This window comes from Peromyscus eremicus, chromosome 2 (genome assembly GCF_949786415.1).
Source record: "Peromyscus eremicus chromosome 2, PerEre_H2_v1, whole genome shotgun sequence".
Classification (NCBI taxonomy): Eukaryota; Metazoa; Chordata; class Mammalia; order Rodentia; family Cricetidae; genus Peromyscus; species Peromyscus eremicus.
In genome coordinates this window covers 66,711,960-66,732,048 of record NC_081417.1, presented here as the reverse complement: position 1 = coordinate 66,732,048, position 20,089 = coordinate 66,711,960, and the positions used below count along the sequence as shown (strand labels likewise).

General features: G+C 50.0%; 1 protein-coding gene across 2 annotated transcripts in view; it reads left to right on the top strand.

The window, feature by feature from the left end:
• The window catches only part of Tbc1d2 (TBC1 domain family member 2), a 46,146-nt gene that overhangs the window by 9,652 nt on the left and 16,405 nt on the right, over nucleotides 1-20,089 (top strand). Inside the window, exons 3-6 of one of the 2 annotated variants that reach the window (XM_059254315.1) lie at nucleotides 2,102-2,249; nucleotides 8,831-8,964; nucleotides 10,269-10,465; nucleotides 19,237-19,620. In XM_059254315.1, the coding sequence (XP_059110298.1) occupies nucleotides 2,102-2,249; nucleotides 8,831-8,964; nucleotides 10,269-10,465; nucleotides 19,237-19,620 (863 nt within the window). Of the gene's footprint in view, nucleotides 1-2,101; nucleotides 2,250-8,830; nucleotides 8,965-10,265; nucleotides 10,466-19,236; nucleotides 19,621-20,089 lie in introns of both variants that reach the window. The other variant, XM_059254314.1, reaches the window with a different exon arrangement.

Genomic DNA, 20,089 nt, shown 5'->3' with positions numbered 1-20,089 from the left:
TTTAACTAGAAGAAATCTGAAGAGTAACAGGTTATCACTAGTCAGATATATATTTTATCCAAGAATATTAAACCTCTTACCAACTTACTACTAATTAGGAGCAACCCTTATCATGGTAGAGGGCATGAAAGCTACATTTTTTTTTTTTTTGTAGATTTTTCAAGACAAGGTAGTTTATGCCTTGGCTGTCCTGGAACTCGCTCTGTAGACCAAGCTGGTCTTAAACTCACAGAGATCGTCCCTCCGGTCTCTGCCTCCCGAGTTCCAGGATTAAAGGTGTGTGCCACCACCAACCAGCATAAAGCAGAGGGTGTTTTTAAAGAGACTCATATGGTAAAAGCCATGCCCTTTGTCGATATTGTGCTTTGAAATCCCACTAAGGTATGTGTAGTGAAGCCCAAATGCGAGCCCAGACTGTGATCTTTTCACTTAGTGATGCTACATACTGGTACAAAAGAAACACGCAAAACAGTTCAGTGGGGCCGGAAAATAACCTGGTCGATGTCACTTGAGCAAGTGGTGAGATTTTGTTTTGTTTTGTTTTGTTTTGTTTTCAAGACAGGGTTTCTCTGTGTAGTTTTGGTGTCTGTCCTGGATCTCACGCTATAGACTAGGCTGTCCTTGAACTCACAGAGATCCACCTGGCTCTGCCTCCCAAGTGCTGGGGTTAAAGGCGTCCATAGTGACTTTTTCTTAAGTGGCAGTTTTGAATTGCCCTGTGACAAATGGCTAATGATTAGATGCAAACTGATAGCTGACTGGAAGTCTTTGCTGCCAATTGGTCTTAAATCTTGTTCATATCAGCGTAATTTATAGCCAGCATAGTAATGGGAAGGTTCCAGTCACTCTTAAGATCAAGAAATTTGTTTCCTTTCCTTCCTTCCTTTCCTTCCTTTCCTTCCTTCTTTCCTTCCTTCCTTCCTTCCTTTCCTTCCTTCCTTTCTTTCCTTCCTTTCCTTCCTTCCTTTCTTTTTTTGAGATTTGGAGCCTTGGATTCTGGAGCTTGTGCATCCAGGCAACATCCCTAACCCGTGCAGAGTCTATTTTGAAACTTTTCAGTGTAATTGAGACCAACTGTAACTCCAGTTTTAATCTAGCATTTCCCACTTAATATTATATTCCATGTATGTTCCTATGTTCGCTGGAGGAAAAGGCTGGCCTGGAACTCACAGCAATTCTCCTGCTTCAGCCGCCCACTTCTCTTGTATTCTTCATCAACATTTTTTACATAGTTGAGTGGCAGTTGTGTGGAGGCATCATGACTTACCCAGCCTGCCTCTGGAGGTGTGCACCTGTAATCCCAGGTATTGAGAATTGGAGGCAGGAGTGTGGAGTACAGGGTCAAGGCCAGTGTGAGCAATTTAGTGAGACTCCATGTCCCAAAAAGGACTGGGGAGCTGGCTGAGTAGATAAAGGGTTGCCAGGTAAGCCCAGGAACCAGCAGTCGGACCCCCAGAACTCATGTAAAACCCAGGTGGGTGTGGCCCCTGGCCTCTGTAATTCTGGTCCTGGGGATAGAGAAAGGAGATTCAGAGCAAGCTTGATAGACAGACTGTCCTAATCAGCAAGCTCTGGGCGCAGTGAGAGACATTGTTAGTAAACAAAGCACAGAGATCGAGAAAGATATCTGACATCAACCTCTGGCCACCACACACTAACACATACATATGCATGTGTATCCAATACACATGCGAATGTGTATATATGCTCTCCTACACACGTGGCACATGCTATAAACAAACAAACAAACAAACAAACCTGGAAAAAGTTATTTCCACTTAATTATACTACAAATGATGTTAGGATAGACCCCTTGGCCCATCAAGTTTTGGCACATTTCAGCCATCTTTTAAGTGGCTTATGAGATATAGACTAACCTGCAGGCCTGCATGTTTGTGAAGAGTCTCTGGGAAGGCTGCAGCCGCAAAACAGATTGTTTTGCAGCTGCTTTGCTGTTAACGTGCATCATGTGTGCTGGCCCAGCAGCTGACACAGCCCTGCACGCTGTCAGTGAGAGCTGAGCCATAGCCTGGGACTATGGCATTCCTACCGAAGTCTGCTAGTTCATGCCAGTGTTGACTGCCTGTCTTTGGCTCCCTAGAACAAGAGGAGGAGGAGCTGGAGGAGTTCCTGTGTCCTGTGAAAACACCCACCGGTCTTGTGGGTGCAGCAGCTGCCTTGCAGCCTGCCCCTGCCACGCCCTCAGCCCTTCAGAACATCTCCCTGAAGCATCTGGGAACGGAAATACAGTAAGTGCCCGTGGGATAAGAGGCAGCCAGCCCAAAGCACCCCTTCCTGTGAGCTTCATCTGGTTGCTGCTCTGTGTAGAGGTAGGACAAGGCAGGGGTTGTTGGCTTAATTTCAATTAATCACATTGTTATTTAAAAATATGCCAAGGGCAGTAGTCCCAGCACTTGGGAGGCAGAGGCACGGGTGTCATGAGTTCTAGGGCAGCCTAGGCTACATAGTGAGATCTTGTTTCAAAATAGAAAAACAGGGCCTCAGCTGGGAAAGCACTTGCTGCTCAAACCTGGTGACCGGAGTCCCAGGTCACCAGGTGGGAGGAGGGAACCAACTCCATAGAGCTGTTCCCACAAGCACCCACCCTCCCCCACTTCCACACACACCATGCCACATACTAATAAACAAAATCTTAAAAGGAAAATCATTAGAAATTACCCATAGTTTTACTGCTCATCATGCTTAGCAGTGGTAAATAGCTCTACATATCCATGTGTAGCTGAGATCACATCAAATGATGATTCCATATCAAATTATTGACTTCTAACACATGTCCTTGGTCATGTCAGTCATGTCGACTACTTTGTGATGGAGGGCTTTGAGACAAGGTCTTACTCTTTAGCCCCAGGTTAGCCTGGCACTCACCTTGTGGCCCTGGCTATCCCTGAACTTGTAGCAATCCTCCAGTCTCAGCTTTTTGAGTGCTGGAATTATGAGCATGAACCACCATGCCAGGTCCTGACTGCCTTTTATTATTATTATTATTTTTAATTTTGTTATTTTATGTGTATGTGTGTCTGAGAGGGTAGCAATGTCTGTCCTTCCTGGGAGAGAAACGGGCTTTAGAGAGAAGACAGGGGTGTCTTCTGGGGCCTGCTGGCTGTGGGAAGTGCTAACCAGAGCAATTTGTGCAGAGGGGCATGGAGCCCAGGAGAGAGGTCTGAGCTGGAGACGGAAGCCTGGGGGACCTGGAGCATGGGTGAGCAGCACCCAGAGTGCAGGGCTTATCCCTCTGGAGAGACTGAGAGGAACCGAGTATGTTGGGAATATGCTAAAGGGAAGAGGAACCTGGGAAGGCCAACCTCCCAGCCAGCACGTATCCAGGACAGGTGGTTTGTGCCTGAGGGAGGCCACAGCCACAAAAGTGGAACAGAGGGCATGTGGAAACAGAAAGGAAGGAAGTTTCGTGGCATTGCCCCAGCACTGCCCTCCAGTCGCTTGTGATAGCCGCAGACACAAGGCAACAGCAACATTGCATTTTAGTTCCCTGCACTGCCGGAGTCCGCAGATGACGGGGTGAAATGAGAGCTGCCCTTGTGCTTGGCATAGGCCCTGGCAGGCCTTGAGCTTGCCGTGGTGCAGCCTGAGCACAGGGCATCCTCGGGGGACAGGGTGAAAGGCATCCTGAGCACGGCCAGAGGCTCTGTGCTCTCGCTGACTTGTTAGGACAGGTCCATAGCGAGCTGCTGTGGGTTCCAGCGTCAGGCCTGACACTCAGTCCTCCTCCCCGCCCATCGGGACAGTCATAACACTCGCTTCCAGGGTGTTGTGAAGATGATGTGAGTATGATGCATCATCGTGTCGCTCTTAGAACTTGGCCCTGGGGGGGAGCATGTGTTGTGATCTGTTCCTAACCGCCGTGGCAGAGGAGGCGACCCAGGAGATTAACTGGCTTGCTGGCTGCCCTTGCCCTTCATTCTCATCATCCCTGTGCTGGCCAAGCCTTTCAGAACAGAGCTGCGTTCGGTACTCCTCACACTGCTGTGACCTAGCTAAAGCCACTCAGGGAAGCAGGGTTTGTTCTGGGTCACAGGCAGCCCATGGTGTCCAGGAAAGCATCGAGGCGGGGGCCGGGCACATTGCTTTCACAGTCAGGAAGCAGAATCAAATGAATGGTGGTGTATAGCTCATTTTCTCCTTTTTATTCATTCTGGAACCCTCCGTGTCCATGCATGATGCTGCCCACGTTCAAGGTGGGTCGTCTCCCTTCAGTTAAAGCTTTCTGGAAACATCTCACAGGCGCACTTAGAGGTGCATTTCCATGGTGATTCAAATCTCGTAAAGCAAGCAGACAGTGATGATCAACCACCTGAGGAGCCAGCGCACACAGAGAGTAATCTAAATTGCTCCAGGCACACTTGATGTGTTGATGGCAGAGAGATGCTTCCTCCAGGGGCAGGGGCCACCTGGACAGTGGTAAAAGGTACAAGGCATCTCTATTCCAGAGAGATTCCAGCCAGGACCAAAAAGGCCCGTCCTGACTTAAAGTTGGGGTTTTCTTGCTCTCCTACACCCAAGGACCACTAGTCACAAGCCCTGTGACATGCCAGGGAAGCTTAACTCCTGACAAAAGGAAGTGTGGACAGCAGTGACAGTCACCCCGCTCAGCCAGTGCCTCTGGCTATGGCCTGTGTCCCTTGTTCCCTCTCCAATGTTTGTGGCTTATGACCTGTGAGCTGCATGCTAGCAGTGCTCAGCACACACTGATGCCCATCGTGGTGGTTGGTGGTCTTTCCTGCATGCCCACTGACGTTTATTTTCTGGTGGGGGGGTAAAAAGCAAGAAGGACAATGACCAGTCCTAGAAGTCAGGGGTCTTTAGTAGTAGGGTCTTAATAATAACCAAATGCCAAGGTCTGGTTATTAGGATCGTAATGCTGATCTTAATCTCACCAATGACTATATTCTTTTTCAATCTGTGAAAAGACAATCTCATTCATTCCTTACTCTGACCCCATCTATTTAAAACAAGCAGACTGGATCTCCTTTTAGAGCTAAGTTTCAGGCTGGTGAGATGGCAAAGGTGTCTGCTGCCGAGCCTGGTGCCCCGAGTTCCGTCCCTGGATCACACTTGGTGGCGGAAGAGAACTCACTCCCCAGAGTGTTCTCTGGCCTCTGCACACGTGCTGCGGCATATGCATGTGTGTGTGTTCACACACACACAAATAAAATAAAATGGCTTTTCTTTTTAAAGTCCAACAAAATTGATAACTTTTAGCTAGGTCAAGAAAGAGAAAAAATTCAAATTACTAAATTTGGGAACAATAACAAAAAAAAGGGGTCATTTACTACCAATTCTATAGAGATGGAAAAGGATTGTTAGGGCCAGACATGGTGGTTGGGAGGACCTAGCACTCAGGAGGTTGAGACAAGAAGATTCTGAGTTCAAGGTCAGCCTGAGCTCCTTAGCGAGTCCCTGTCAAAAATGAAACAGGCTCTAAGGGATAAATTTGAAATCTTAGATGAAATGGACAAATTCCTAAAAAGACACAAATTGCTGGACTGACTGAAAAAGAACTCAAAATCTGAGTAGACCTAATAACTAGAGCCTGAAGGGATGGGGTGGCTTCCCCCAGAAAGTTCTGCAGATACCCGAAGAGGGACGCAGCACTCCCTTTTAGTGGGGAGGGGGGGTGGCATTTGCTGATCTGATCTCTGCACCCGCTCTCCTTTTCACCCCGTCCCAGTTTCACATCCATTATCAGGCTCAGGCCCTTATTCCCTTCCTTTTCTGGGACCTGAACCAGATTTTTTAAAACCGTGTTTGTGTTCCTCCAGCGTCTGAGCGTTTGTGGGCGAGGGTTTTCCAGAGTGACTGTCTATCCTATTTCTCAAAGTACGTGTCTCACACAGGGATGACACAGCAGTCAGAGGCCCACGTAGGTCTACTGACTTTCATATCCTCTCGTCTGAACATCCCCACCCCACTGCCCCTTAGCAAATGCCCTCCGGGTGCAATATCACCTAAGTGGTAACTGGTCATAGTGGAGACTAGTTGTTTGTCACAGCTCAGAACAAATTTCCGCAATTCACAGACAATATTAACCCTCACTAGACAGGGTAACTCTGAATGTTTTCCCTTTTTTTTTTCTTTCTCTCTTTTAGAAAAAGAGTCAACATATCAATATATTTCATTTTTTCCTATTCTTTATTTAAGGCAGAAAACGTTCATGGATACTCTGTGACAGTAAGCATTCTCAGTGAGATTGGGTCAAGAGAAACGTGGGGCTGGCGATGTAGCTCAGTAGAGAGAGCCCTTCCCGCTCAGGCTCATCAAAGCTCTGCATTTGATCCCTAGCAGCCCACGGCAGAAGGATTACAAGTCCAGAGTCGTCCTCTGTCACACAGTAAATTTGTGATGCAATCTGAGATGCATGAGACCCTGTCTCAAAAATAAAAAAATGAATAGGAAGAACTAGGGAGATGGCTCAGTGATAAAGTGCCTACTGTGTAGACCTCAGATCCCTGGCACCTGCCTCTGACTGGAGCACTGGGGAGGCAGAGACAGGAAGATCTCTGGGGCTCTCTGGCCAGCCAGTGTAACTGATCAGCAAGCTCTGGGGTCAGTGAGAGACCCTGTCTAAAAAAAAAAATGGATAGTGAATGAAGAAAATACCCAATGTCCCAATATTTCCCATGGCCCACACACAAACGTGGGGGTGGGGTGGGGCTGAGTTTAACCTTTTTCCTACATGGCAAAAGGATTTTGATTGTAAGATCATTGTGGACTCACAAATAGGAACATTCAAAACACATTTCAATCACTCAGGCACCAGATTCTTCCACATCTTTTGCATCTACATTGAAATAGGTCTCGGGAAATTTCAAAGGCCAATGGCTAAGTCTCTCTGCCTTCAGAACCCCTCCTACAAAACTCCACTAGGAAACATGGATGCTCTGTGGCTGGCTTTCAGAAACCCTCATCCCCGCCACACGCCGTGGCCGCCCTCCCTGGACAGGTGTGCCTCCTGCGGCCTATTTCTTTTTGTTGCACCTAGGCTGTTTCTTTTTGCACAGCCCGGGTCTTCAAACAGTTCGCTCTTTTTCTCTCCCTTGCTATTGATTTCAGAATTGATGTGTTTTATCTCTCTGCCAGGGAAAACGAACACTTGAGCCACCTCTTCATCGGGTGGACCGTGAATGTTGCTGTAGTCTGTTCTCTCAGGCCAGTCTTCGGTGCTAGCCGGCTCTTTCTGTAAACCGCACAGGGGTTAAAAGTCCAAACCCGCGGATGGGGCCTCGGCTTCAACAAGCTGTTGGCTGAAGCTGGCCTGGGAACCAGTGTAATAAGCCCCTTGGAAACCATGAGTCAGTGAAACCTGCAAGGCAGGGTGGGTCTGGGTCCAGGAAGAGGGCAAAAGCAGAAAGCTGCCAGGAAATGCTTACAACATGCCTCAGCAGAGCTGGGAACCACTTTGGGCATGGTAGTTAGGAGGCCAGAGGGTTTGGGGAAGTTAGGTTGGCAGGTCCATTCAACATTTGTTCAACAAACATGAAGCAATCTCTTGTTACAGTCACTGTTCTCGGTCTACGAGCAAGCAGAGCAAGTATGGAATACTCCAGCAGCAGGGTTGGAATACTCCAGCAGCAAGTATGGAATACTCCAGCAGCAGGGTTGGGGCTGCAGGAACCAAGCTTGTAAGAAACACAGTGTCCATTGCAATTGTGAACTTGCAGAGAGAGCTGTGCTCACCTGTTCAAGACCTGTACGAGATAAAGCCAGTCAGGAATTCCAGCAGCAGTGGGGGAGGGGCTCATGAGGTTCACCGCTAGCTGAGGAGCAATTGGCCACTGGAGGCTGGGGGGGGGGGGGACACGACAAGGCTGTGGCCAACAGTAGGTTGTCCATGCTCAAGCAGGCAACAGTAATGAGACTCAGTAGGAAGGGCATATGTTGGGGGCGGGCGCTGAGGAAGGTGGGAGGGAGGAGGATGGGTAGATATGTGGTCAAGATACTTTGTAGGGGGCTGGGGAAATGGTTCAGTGGTTAAGAGCACTTGTTCTCTTCGTAGAGGACCACCTGGGTTCAGTTCTCAACACTACCATGGTAGCTCACAACCATTGGTAACTCCAGTTATGAGATCTGATGCCTTCTTCTGACCTCCACAGATGCCAGGAGTGCACGTGGTTCACAGACATATGTGGTGGTTTGAAGGAAAATGGCCCCAAAGGGAGTGGCACTGTTAGGAGGTGTGGTCTTGTGGGAGTAGGTGTGGCCTTGTTGGAGGAAGTGCATCACTGTGGGGGCGGGCTTTGAGGTCTTATATATGCTCAAGCCATACCCAGTGTCTTAGACCACTTCCTGTTGCCTGCAAGTCAAGATGTAGGATTCTCAGTTAGCTCTCTAGCACCATGTCTGCCTGCATGCCACCATGTCCCACCATGATGATAATGGACTGAACCTCTGAACTCTAAGCCACCCCATTAAATGTTTTCCTTTGTAAGAGTTGCTGTGGTCATGGTGTCTCTTCACAGCAATAGAAATCCTAACTAAGACGTTACACATACATGCAGGCAAAACACTCATAAAGTAAGTCTAAAAAGCGTTACACTGTGTGTGTGTGTGTGTGTGTGTGTGTGTGTGTGTGTGTGTGTGTGAAATTCACCAAGAATAAAAGGGAGGGGAAGTATAGTGTGGAAAGGGCTAAATGAGAAGGGTGAGGGGCTTGGGGCAGGAGGTGGTGCCTCACACAGGATGGGGAGTATGGAGCCCAGTCTGGATGGGTGGAAGCTGGTGAGGCCGGAGCTCCAGCAGGCAGCAAGAAGAACAGAGAGGTTGCCAGCCTCATGTGCCTCACTTCTCCTTTCAGAAATACCATGCACAATATCCGTGGCAACAAGCAGGCCCAAGCCACAGGCCACGGACCACTAGTGGAAGAGTCTTCACAGGGTGTGGAGCCTCAAGGCGGGGAGCAGCCTTTGATCTCGGACCCCAGCACTCCAGGTGAGCTCTGCCCAGGTCTGAGACCAAGCCCTGTGTCCTCCCTGCCTGCAAGAGTGTATGTGTGTGGCTCAAACAGAGCACATTTACTGTAGTTCTGGTTGGGTGGAAGGCTGAGAAGTCCAAGGTCAGCACACTGAAGATTTGGATTCTATTCAAGGCTCCATTCTAGGCTTGGGGACAGCCACTGCTGTCTTCTCAGGTGCTGAGAGTCTCATCTTCCTCTTCTGAGAGCACTAATCCTGTCATGGGGCTCCACCTTCATGCCTTCATCACAATTACTTAAGGCCCTTCCTCCTAAAGCCATCGGACTGGGGACTAGAGCTTCAGCCTGGGGCTGTGGGGACACAAACATTCAGTCCTTAGTGGTGTGTGGAGTGTGACAGACTTTTCCTGGGGAGATGTAACACACACACACACACACACACACACACACACACACACACACACACATCTATTTACCCCCAGAAAGGGGACCCATGACAGACTAAAATAATGATTATACCGAAGTCCAACTTGGCTGAACCAGTGGGTTTTGTTGGGGTTACCTAAGAGGGTCAGGAATGACTCAGACAACTGCATCACCCCAAGGTGCCCAGCACAGGTACAGACTTCCAAAAACTGCAAGCCTGAGTTCTCTGCACACCTCACGGGCAGATCAGCAGTCTGTGTAGTCGGGTTGATCTGTCTCCTGCCCCGAGCAGTTTACTTAGTTTTACACTCCTGGGGAGGGGCCCCCGGAGTCTCCCAAGTGTCCCTTCTCCAGTGAGTTACCATCTGTCTACCTTTCGTTTACCTTCTGAGTCTTACAAGACTCCCATCCCTCTTGGAGTGAAATGTCAAAGCAGAAGGCCTCCAGCATTCTCCAGGCCTCCAGGAGTTAAAAGCAAGGATTGCTTTGTTTCAACCTTGAGACAGAGCCTTGTGTATCCCAGGCCTCTAACTTGCTATGTAGCGGAGGATGACCTTGAACTTCTGATCTTCTACCTCCATGCTGGGATACAGGCATGCACCCCACACCAGGTTCAAGGATGTTTTATTGTAGTAAAATATACATAACAATTTTCCATTTTACTACTTTTCGTCACACCATTCTGTGGCATTACGTGCGTTCACACTACTATGTGACCACCACTGCCATCTTTCCCTCAAAATTCCTAGTAATGATTCACAAATAAAGCAAAGTGTATTTCCCTCTTTCTAATTCATGGGGAAAGGTGCTGTTGTGTGGGTGAGGCATCTGTATGTAGATGGAGCATTTTACTGTTTCTGCCCATCCTGACATCTGTGTTTTTCTCCTCAAGCAGGAAAAGACCCGGAGGATCCTCCCAGGCCTGCAACCAGGTCCTCACTGCCCTCGAGTCCCATGCAGAAACCTAAGCGACAAAGCAATACTTTCCCATTCTTTTCCGACGGGCTGGCTCGGAGCCGCACAGCCCAGGAGAAGGTGGTGGCCTTGGAACAGCAGGTGTTGATTCTCACCGAGGAGCTGAAGTCACAGAAGGTGAGCCCAGCCCTTTGAGCCTTGCTGACAACTGAGCAGTGCATCAACCCAACCCGGCACAGCTAGTCTGTGGTCTTCGAAGGACAACTGTAGAGGTCAGAGATGCCTCACTATCAATCCCTCAGAAACATGCTGTCACACAAACCAGGTGTGACACCAAAGGCATGGGTCTCTGAAGGCTCCCTTTAATAACTGATTCTTGGATGCCTCTTGGAGAGGCTTGAAGAAAGGCAGTGTCTGGGAGGTGCTGTCTGAATCAGGATCTTGGGAGGGGTCACTGACGCACAGGGAGGGTTGGTGGTACCTGATGACTATGTGCACCTGAGGGACTGACACAGGACAGAGGAAGCTGGCAATGTGTGGCAGAGAACGGTGACAGGCAAGGTGATTTCGTTGTCACATGAGAAGTTCACTGTCGCAGTCACAAAGAGGAGGTGTGGGGCTGTTATGGAAAATACAAGGCATGCGCCCAGAGGCATTAACGTTACTCAGAAGGCTTCAACTCAGAGCAAGGCATGTTTTTATGGGTAAAGGCTATTCTGTGATGTGGTGAGCGTCAGTGGCAGGGGCGTGGGAGAGCGGCAGCGCTGGGCAGGTACCTCTCTCGAGCATAATGAAAGTGAAGGTCTCACATCTGTTACCACAAAGCCCAAGTAGGGCCTTGGTGGGTTCTTTTGCCCCAGTGAGGAAGGTGGAAGCTTGTGCCTGAGCTCCAGCTGCCCAGGGCCCCTTCCTGCTTTCTTCCTGGTCCTTGCTTGCACAGGACTCGGGCTGGGGTGGGGCACGTGGTCTGTCCTGCTCAGTCTTCACGCACGTCTATGTTCTGCTTGTGCTTTCTGCCATTTGGGGAGAAGGCAGTTGAGAGAAACTCTCTCCTAGCTAACCTCGCCCCTTCACCGCAGGCCAGGAGTTACATACAGCTAGTGAAGGAGATGGTGATTGGAGGGGGGTTCTTCCATTCATATGCTTCACCTCAGGCCGGTAGTGCGCACGCAGTGTGCCGGCATCAGGGGAGAACAAAGTGAAGGTCACAGGCCCAGCCCATACGGGACATGCATTGCATCGCAGAGGCAGCCTTGGGGGCGAATGAACACCCGGACATGTACTTGCTGCATGTGGCATATCCTATGTGGGAACATAGCCGTGATGTGGGAGCTCGGGTCTTCCCTGAGCCCTGTGATCAGTCTTTTCCTTCTGCCCTTCTGGCTTCCCTGTCATAAAAGGGTATTCAGTTGAACTGAAATGGCTGTGGGATCCCCAGATTCACATCACTGAAGCTCCTCACCCAAACTTGGAAAAAAAAAAAAGGAAAAGAAACTATGATTGTAAACACAGCCTGTCCTGTCCCCACATGTCCTTTCTTCCTAGAGTGTACAGGTAGCTCACCCCTTACCTAACCTTTCTTTCGAAGGCATAACAAATGGCCAGAGGTACTCCGGAAGCCCTTGGAGACCTGGGCACCTCTGGAGGCTCGCTGCCTTCCATAGGTGAAGGCAAGACCCTTAGGGACCTTTAAGGGTTGCCAGGCTATAGATACACATTCAAAGGAGAAGGTCATGAGGAAGTTGTCTGGGCCTTTCAAAATGTGATTTTACTGGGTAATTTTCTAGGAAACCTTCACTTTGTTGGGACAGATGGTTGGGGAAAAAGGGTTTGTGGTTTCGCCTTTGCCTTACAGGGTGAAGGCACTTCACTGCTTCCAGCCTGTCTCATGCATGTACAGCAGTCTAGCGGTGACTCCCGGCACAGACCACATTCTAACTGTAGCGTGTCCGTTAAACTCCCAGCCCGTATCCTCTTGGTAAAGGGAGTTATGGCCATTCTTGGTGAGAGGTCCAGTTCTGAACCCTCAGCCAATGCCTGGCACCCCACAGTGCACCACAACTGCCAGGTATGGCCATCAGGCTTTAGCTTCGATGCCTCCAGCCCTAAGTATTGGTTCGCCTGCCTTATGAAGAGCAGGTCCCCTCCTTTGGACTCTGAAGAGAGACATTCATCTCAGACCCTTTTTGTTGCTGTGGTAAACACCATGACCAAAAACAACTCCGGGGAAAAAGGGGTTTGTTTTACCTTACACGTTTACAGTCCGTCATTAAGGGAAGCTATGGACAGAACTCAAGGCGGAGCTTCAAGTAGAAATCACGGAGGAGCACCACAGCGCCACCTACCGACTGTCCCCACGAGTTTGCTCAGCCCCCTCTTTATACGGTCTAGGCTCACCTGCTTCACAGGCCAGTCTGATCTGGGCAGTTCTTCAGCTGAACTTCCCCGTTTCCCCAGTGACCAGGTTTGTGTCAAGTTGACAGCTGGACCTAATGATGACAGAGTCCATCCATCAGGAGGAAAATGGTTCCTGGCTTTCCCAGGGGCAACACCTATGAGATGCTTTCCTGTGTTTGGTAGGAAAGTGTGTCTAGCATCAGGAAAAATGGCAACATGTCTAAGTTTAGCCATCCAAGTAGACCAGTGGTTCTCAACCTATGAGTCATGACCCCTTTAGGGATTGAACAGCCCTTTCACCAGGGTCACCCAAGACCACCCAAAAGTTAGATATTTACATTATGATTCATAACAGTAGCAAAATTACAGTTATGAAGTAGCAATGAAATAATTGTATGTTGGAGGTCACCACAACATGAGGAACTGTATTAAAGGTCGTAGCATCAGGAAGGTTGAGAACCAGTGAAGTCCATGAACATCAATGGAGTCAGTAGCCCTGTGAGAATTTACCTCAAATTTTATGCTGTGGAAAGCATACTGGGACCAAACCCCTATGTTGTAGAATGTCATTACTTTTGTTTATGTTGCATTTGTCTAACTCTGTGAAGCTGTGTTACTATGCCTATCTAAAACACCTGATGGTCTAATAAAAAGCTGAACCGTCAATGGCAAGGCAAGTTAAAAGATAGACGGGGCTAATTTAAAGTTAAGGAAAGCTGGCTAGAAACAAGCCAAGCTAAGGCCGGGCATTTGTAAGTAAGAATAGGTCTCTGTATGTGATTTATTTAGGAGCTGGGTGGCGGGACCCTCAAAAGAGCAAAAACAAACAACAGCCCTACCCTCAAAGACTCTGCCATCCAACAGGGAAGAGAAGATAAAGTATGCTCACTGCCAGTGTCATGTCGCCCCAGCCCAGGGCTGTCCAGACACCAGCTGCAGTTCTTACCGCGGATGCCATCTTCCCTTCCTGAGTAGGAAACTGAAGGTCTGAGGGTCTGAGAGGTCTCCAAACCCAAGCTTCCCAGGGACCAGAACCTGGGCCCAGAGTCTGATCTGTTACCACTAGAATCTCAGTCCTTTCGTTGGGCCTTGCTTGAGGGGCTTAGAGGAGGTTCCTTGCCTGAGGCCTGGTGCTGCAGGCCTAGGATGCTGTCCACAGCCAGGGCTGCCTCCACTCTTCCCCAGTCCCATGGCCTAGCATCATACACAAGTGCCAGGACTGATCTTAGAAAACGCGAGTGCACTCTCAATGCCTCCCTATGTCAGTAAATCCACGGGGACTCTGGTACCCGTTAAGCCTTCATCTCAGTATCCATCTGGGCATCCCATTGCTGGCCCTGTAGAGCTTTAGACTCCAGGAGACAGCTCCAGGTGGTGGGTTGGCTAGGTGCCTCAGACCCCTGAGCAGATAGTCACTCCCAGTTTGAAAGCCGTCTGCCCTGGCAGATGGCTGACTGTTGGCTGGTGTTGGCCATCTGTCCGCTGCTGGGAAGCTTGGACCCCAATGGGGCCACTTAGGCTCACTCAGGAGGTCTTGGTTGTTTGTTTAGGGAACTCAGTGGGGACGATCCTTCAGCCCCCTCTCCGAAACTCTAGCCAGGAACTTCAGAGTACTGCAGACAGGGCCTGGGCCTTGACTTGGAACGAGGGCAGGAGGCACCCTGGCTGACACAACTTGAGGAAAGGCTTTTGACACTTTTTTCTTTAATTCTTGAGGCAACTCTGCAGGGAACTGAGGTCTTTATCACCAGCCTAATTAGGGGAAAGTTGATATTTTGTGAAGTGGCCAGCCACCCTGTTAGACGGAGCCTCCTTGCTTCTGTTAGCCTGTCTTTTGTGACTGTAGCAATATGCCCAAGGCAGGCTGCTTTATGAAGAAAAGGTTTGTTCTGTCTCAGGGTTCCCCTGACTGCTGAGGTTACAAGTACACACAACCACATAGCTCACTGCAGGCCAGCACCCCACCAACTTCAAGGCTGAGGTATCACACCTGGGATGGCCTTGCTGGCAGAATTCTGAGGCAGTTCAGGGCATCATAGGGCAAGAGACAGGGAGTTCTTATGTGTGTGTCCTTTCCTCCTCACCAGCAGGGTTCAGTGGTGGGGACTCCACCCTCACGACCTTCTCTCATGCTACTCACCTCTCGAGGACCCCAGAGGCGCAAGGACTGTTTCCTCCCTCTTAATAGCTTCCAGTGGGACCGCAGATCAATATACGAAGTTTAGACACACTCACGCCACAGCAAAGCACCCCCAACTTTGTAGTTTAAAAATAATAGTAATAATAACAGGACCATTGGGAGTGTGGCTCAGTGGCAGAGCATCTACAAGGCCCTGGGTTCTAGGCCCAGCACCACCAAAAACAAGCAAGCCAAAAAAGTAACGTAAAATTACAGTCTGGTTTTAGGTTTGTTTTGGTTTAGTTTGGTTGTTTGTGATCTCCCTGTCTCTGTTCCCCAGTGCCAGGATCATAGGTGCATGCTACCACATGGCATCCTGGAGCCGTTTTGAAGCGCTCAGGCCTGTAATGATAATATATATGTTCATATTGTACAACAGATCTCCTGGCTGTCTTCCTCTTGCAGATTGGAAACCTGAGCCATTTAACAGCTGCACTTCTGCTCCCCACCCTGGGGACCACACTGTTCTGGGCTCTGTGAGTTTGACCTCTCTAGTTTACCCCTGACCTGCAGAATTGCAGCCATGTTTGTGACTGGCTGGTTCCACTTAGTGTACCACCCTCCAAGGTTCATTCAGAGCTGAGAAGGTGGTTTGGTGGATAAAGGCACTTGCCACCAAGCCTAATGACCTGAGTTCAATCCCAGGAACTGGAGGAAGGTGAGAACCAACTCCCATCCACAAAGGGGCACACACATGAGCATACACATATACACATACACAAATAATAACTAAACATTACATTTTTCTTTTGTTTTTTCGAGACAGTGTTTCTCTGTGTAGCAGTTCTGGCTGTCCTGGAACTCACTCTGTAATTTGAGGCTGGTCTCAAACTCACAGAGATCTGCCTGCCTCTGCCTCCCAAGTGCTGGGATTAAAGATGTATGCCACCACCACCACCCAGCTACTAAACATTAAAATTTTAAAAAGCTTGTTTAATTAATAAAACATCCCTATAATAATCAAAGTTCTTTCCTTTTTTTCGAGACAGGGTTTCTCTGTGTAGTTTTGGTGCCTGTCCTGGATCTCGCTCTGTAGCCCAGGCTAGCCTCGAAATCACAGAGATCCGCCTGGCTCTGCCTCCTGAGTGCTGGGATTAAAGGCATGCGCCGCCACCATCTGGCAAGTTCCTTCTTTTTAAGGCTGAATAGTATTCCTTTGCATGTATACAACACATTTTGTTTACTTACTCGTTCACTGGTGATACACCTATTGATTGAGTTGTTGTAACAAGGTCTCACTGTAGCTGGCCTCAAATCTCTGATCCTCCTGCCTCCACTTCCTAAAAGCTGGCATTGCAGGTGTGCCCCACCACCCCTCGTTCTTGGCTATCTTGACTGATGTTGCTGTGTTCATGGGCTGTTTCCACTGCAAAGAGAACTGAAAAGAAGCATTCTGCTTCAGAACCTGCGTGCTGGGGCGTGGAGAAGCCAGGGCTCCTGAGCTTGGACTTGGATCCCTCTGCCCTCTTTAGTCAGAGCTTTTCTCTGGGGCTTCAGACTCTATGTGACAGCATGGCGGCTGGGCAGGAGTCCTGGGGTCTCTCTAGCCTCCAGGTTTCCCATATCGATGAGCTTCCTGCCAAGCTGCTACCTCTTCCCAAGCTCCTTTCCCCCAAGCATGACTTCTGGTGTAGAGATGGAGTGGGGTGGTGTTGGGGCTCCAGGCTGGAAGCCTGATTGGAGATGCTGAGAATCGAGTGAAGGAAGGGGCCATGGGCTGTGAGAGCCACCTTCCAGACCCTCTGAAGCAGGGAAGATGCTTACCTGCTTCCGGTCCAGAGCCAGACTCAGCTGTGGATAGCATCTGTGCCTGTTTCACCCACAGTGATGCAGGGCCATCTCCAGGTCTCAGCTAGACCCTGGAACCACAGGAATGTTAATCTCTCACTAGAGCCCCAGGAAGCTGTTGCTCCATTCTGGGACATTCCAGACATAGTGGTCTGGTGTGCAGTCATGTCCCCACCCCATCTCTGTCCACACTCAAGAGCTCCAGAGGCTCTGAATCTTCCCTTTCTGTTCCCTAGGCCTTTGCTTGGGCTGTCTTTTGAGCTTTCCTTGGGGGCCTAGCCTGGAAAGGCTTCCCTGCCCAATCTCCTGTGTGCTGTTGACCATCTCTGACCCTCTTCATTCCTCAGGACTCTGTTTGAATTGCTTTGCCATGTTGTCGAGTGTAAGGGCCTCTTCCTTCCCTCACCTCCACCCCTGGCAGAAGCCACTGTGCCCCGCCAAACCTCTTTGCCCTCCCTCACGGCAAACCATTCCACTACAGTGGTCTGTCTTTATTCTCAGTCTTTGCAGTCCTTGGAGGTGGGAACTGTAACCTATCCCTTTCTGGGCTGCAGCACCTGGCATGGCGGTGTGGGGTTAGTTCTTGAATTTGGAAGCCTGAGGCAGGAGGATCACGAGTTCGAGGCCAGCCTAAGCTGATAGTGAAGCCCTGTCTCAAACACAATCGAGAGCTGGAGAAGAGATTGTCAGTAGACCCGAGGTGGTCTTATCAACTGCTCAGTCATGGTCTCTGGCAGTTCTCCCAGATGGAACCATGCTTAGTAATTAATTCCACCCAGCTGATTTCACTTACTGGAATGCTACAGCTTGGGTGCAGTTGAGGTGTCATTAAGAGAATGTGTGTTCCAAGTGCACGAGCAGGGTTAGGACAGTGACTTGTGGGGCTTCCCCACACCTGGGCTGCCTGGCTTCTGAAGTTCTGATCCTGGCCTGGATCAGTTCATTCCCTGCTTTGGGCTCAGCAAGCCTGAGTCCTAGGGAGGTTAGAATACTCCATCACAGTGAAGCACCACAGACCTGGGGTCAGAGGACGAAAGGCCAGTGTTGTTTCTGACTTTCTAGCGCTTACTTCCTGTACTGGCCTTGCAGGCACTGTATCAAAGTTACATTCCGTCACTGCAGAGAAGTCCTGGCAGTAGGACCCTGCAGCTCATCCCTTTGCATCTGCACTTAGGAAGCGGGGAGGTGAACGCGGTGCTCACCTCCCTCCCCCTTTTCTCCTTTGTATTCCGCCCAGAACTCCAGCCCATGGCATGGTGCCACCCACATTTAAAGTGGGTCTTCCCACCTCAGTTAACCTCTAATCTAGAAACTGGTTCATGGACACTTCCAGATGTATGTTTTCATGGCGATTCTAAAGCCCATCAGGTTGACAGTCAAGATGAACCGCCACAGACGCCATCTTGAGGATCCTGAGGCTTGAACTACCATGGCAAGAAGGGATATCACAGTCTTTAGTAGTATGTGGAGGCAAGAGAGGCTGAGAGACAAGAGTCACACCCGCGTGCCACACACCTGCAGCCCATTTCAGTGCTAAATTCAGGCTTTGGGGTCTGGATGCTTTAGGACTGAACTCCCCTTTCCCGGACTTCAGTTTGTTCTGTCTGTCTCTCTGTCTGTCTCTGTCTCTGTCTCTCTGTCTGTCTCTGTCTCTGTCTGTCTCTCTGTCTCTCTGTCTCTCTCTCTGTCTCTCTCTCTGTCTCTGTCTCTGTCTCTCTCTGTCTCTCTCTCTCTCTCTCTCTCTCTCTCTCTCTCTCTCTCTCTCTCTCTCTCTCTCTCTCTCGGGGCAGTTTGGGTTTTTTGTTTTTTGTTTTTCGAGACAGGGTTTCTGTGTAGTTTTGGTGCCTGTTCTGGCTCTCCCTCTGTAGACCAGGCTGGCCTCGAACTCACAGAGATCCTGCCCAGTGCTGGGATTAAAGGAATGCACTACTGCCACCCAGCTGTTCTTTTCTTAAATAGACATGAGTAAGTCAGAGTGTGGGTTCAGCTCCTCAGAACGCTATAGCCTAACGCAAGTTCAGAATTTCTTTTGTTCCTTTGCACTGAAGAATCCAGATGATGTAAGTAAGCTCAGGCTGGCGAAGGTGGTCAGCTCTGCTACCCTCAGCATGAACTTCGGCTTTGGGGGCTGGGGACTGTTCTCTTCCACTCACTTCCCAGCCAGAAGGAAAGGGAACAGGACCCATGGAGCATGTTTCCAGTGGTCTCAGGGGTGACCACATCTGCTGCTCATCCATGTTAAGGCAGAATTTGCTGGGATGTCTTTGTGTTTGTTTTGTTTGTTTGTTTGTTTGTTTGACCAGATACCCTGTGCTCAGCTACCATTCTTGTTGGACCAAGAAAGCAGAAACGAGTGCTGGGATAAGATGCCCAGGGGAGGGCCGGGCGGTGGTGGTGCACGCCTGTAATCACAGCACTCGGGAGGCAGAGGCAGGTGGATCTTTGTGAGTTCGAGGCCAGCCTGGTCTACAGAGCTAGTCCAGGATAGGCTCCAAAGCTCTGGGCACCGCAGAGTTTGGAGGTCTGGGCTAGTATGTGCCTACCAGGGCTTCCCAGCACTCACGGCTGCTCCCTTCCCATGCAGGAGCTGGTGGTAATCCTTCACAAGGCCCTGGAGGCTGCCCAGCAAGAGAAGCGCGCATCCAGTGCGTACCTGGCAGCCGCTGAAGACAAGGATCGGCTGGAGCTGGTCCGGCACAAGGTGCGGCAGATCGCGGAGCTGAACCAGCGGGTAGGGAATCTAGAGCAGGACCGAGAGCGCCTGGTGCATGAAGCCGGCCTGCTGGAGCAGCAGGTGCAGGCGCTTCAGCAGCATGTGCAGCTGCTCATGGATAAGAACCAGGCCAAGCAGCAGGTCATCTGCAAGCTCTCCCAGAAACTCACCGAAGACCTTGAACAGCCAGACCAGCCTGCCAGTGCCGCCAATGGTGACTTCCTGAGCCAGCAGGAGAGAATGGAGCACCTGAAGGTAGGCACCCCCCTCTGCCCAGCCTGCTCTCCTGGCCTCTGGGTGCCATGAGTAGCTTTCTAGTTGGGGTAGAAGTTCCCCCCTCATTCTGGAGCATCCAAACCAGAACTAGGTAGCAAGAGGAAAATTTCTCTTCCTTCCTTCACATTATGAAGGCCCAATGCCATTTGACCTTTCATACTGTGCAGGGCCTCTGAAAAGTGAACAAGTTCCCAGCTTATCAATTTAGAGGCGAAAGAGCCCGAGAAGAGCCCAGTCTGGGGCCTGGTTTGCACAGCCTCCTTCAATGCCATCCTGCTGCCCAGGACCCCCAAGGTGCTGAGGCGGCCCTCAGTGCAGTCTCACATGTAGAACAACCGACCAATACTGGCTGTGGCTGAGCCCAGGCAAGGGCAGTGATCACCCCTGAGGGCTCTCCACACGCCAGGACTGTCTCCGGTGTTTGCTGTATCGGCTCACTGTGGCCTCT